At 43.5% G+C, this 464-nt stretch overlaps 1 protein-coding gene across 1 annotated transcript in view; it reads left to right on the top strand.

Annotated features, from left to right (window-relative positions):
• LOC119586786 (vicilin-like seed storage protein At2g18540) overlaps positions 1 to 457 on the top strand; it is a 1,239-nt gene extending 782 nt beyond the window's left edge. The window contains exon 3 of the mRNA XM_037935505.1: positions 382 to 457. Within this exon, the coding sequence (XP_037791433.1) occupies positions 382 to 457 (76 nt within the window). The remainder of the gene's footprint in view (positions 1 to 381) is intronic.
• The last annotated feature ends 7 nt before the right edge of the window (positions 458 to 464 follow it).

The following is a 464-nucleotide window of genomic DNA, read 5'->3' as shown; positions in this document are numbered from 1 at the left end:
GCCATTCACACGTGACTCACTCGCGCTCCATTCTTCCCTCCTCCTGCTGCTCTTCTTCATTCCCTTGTCTTGCTGCTCCCCTCCACTCTCTCCGTCCTTCCTATCTGCCTTGTTCTACTTTCCTCTTTCCATATAATCCGACATTTCTTGCTCTTTATCGCTCTTTGGAATCTCTCTAACAACTAATTTACTCCTTTTCATTCTTCATTCTCCTCCTCTTCTCTCCAATTCCTCCTTTACTAGCTCCTTTCCCATCCACCTTCTCCGCACCACTTCACTACTTACACAATCCTAAAGAGTTGCGTGTCTACCGCAAATACTTGTGCATGTGAAAATGCAATTTTCATTAAAACTAAGTACAGTGAACACTTTTTTTTTTAGGTCAACAGTGTTATGGGAAACATGCCTGGATGTTGACATGCTGACACAATACTCGGTTGGCAAAGTGTGGATGTAGTAATGGC

The sequence above is a fragment of the Penaeus monodon genome, chromosome 22 (genome assembly GCF_015228065.2).
Source record: "Penaeus monodon isolate SGIC_2016 chromosome 22, NSTDA_Pmon_1, whole genome shotgun sequence".
In the NCBI taxonomy this organism is placed as follows: Eukaryota; Metazoa; Arthropoda; class Malacostraca; order Decapoda; family Penaeidae; genus Penaeus; species Penaeus monodon.
The sequence above is the reverse complement of the archived record's forward strand: the minus strand, read 5'-3'. Positions and strand labels throughout refer to the sequence as shown.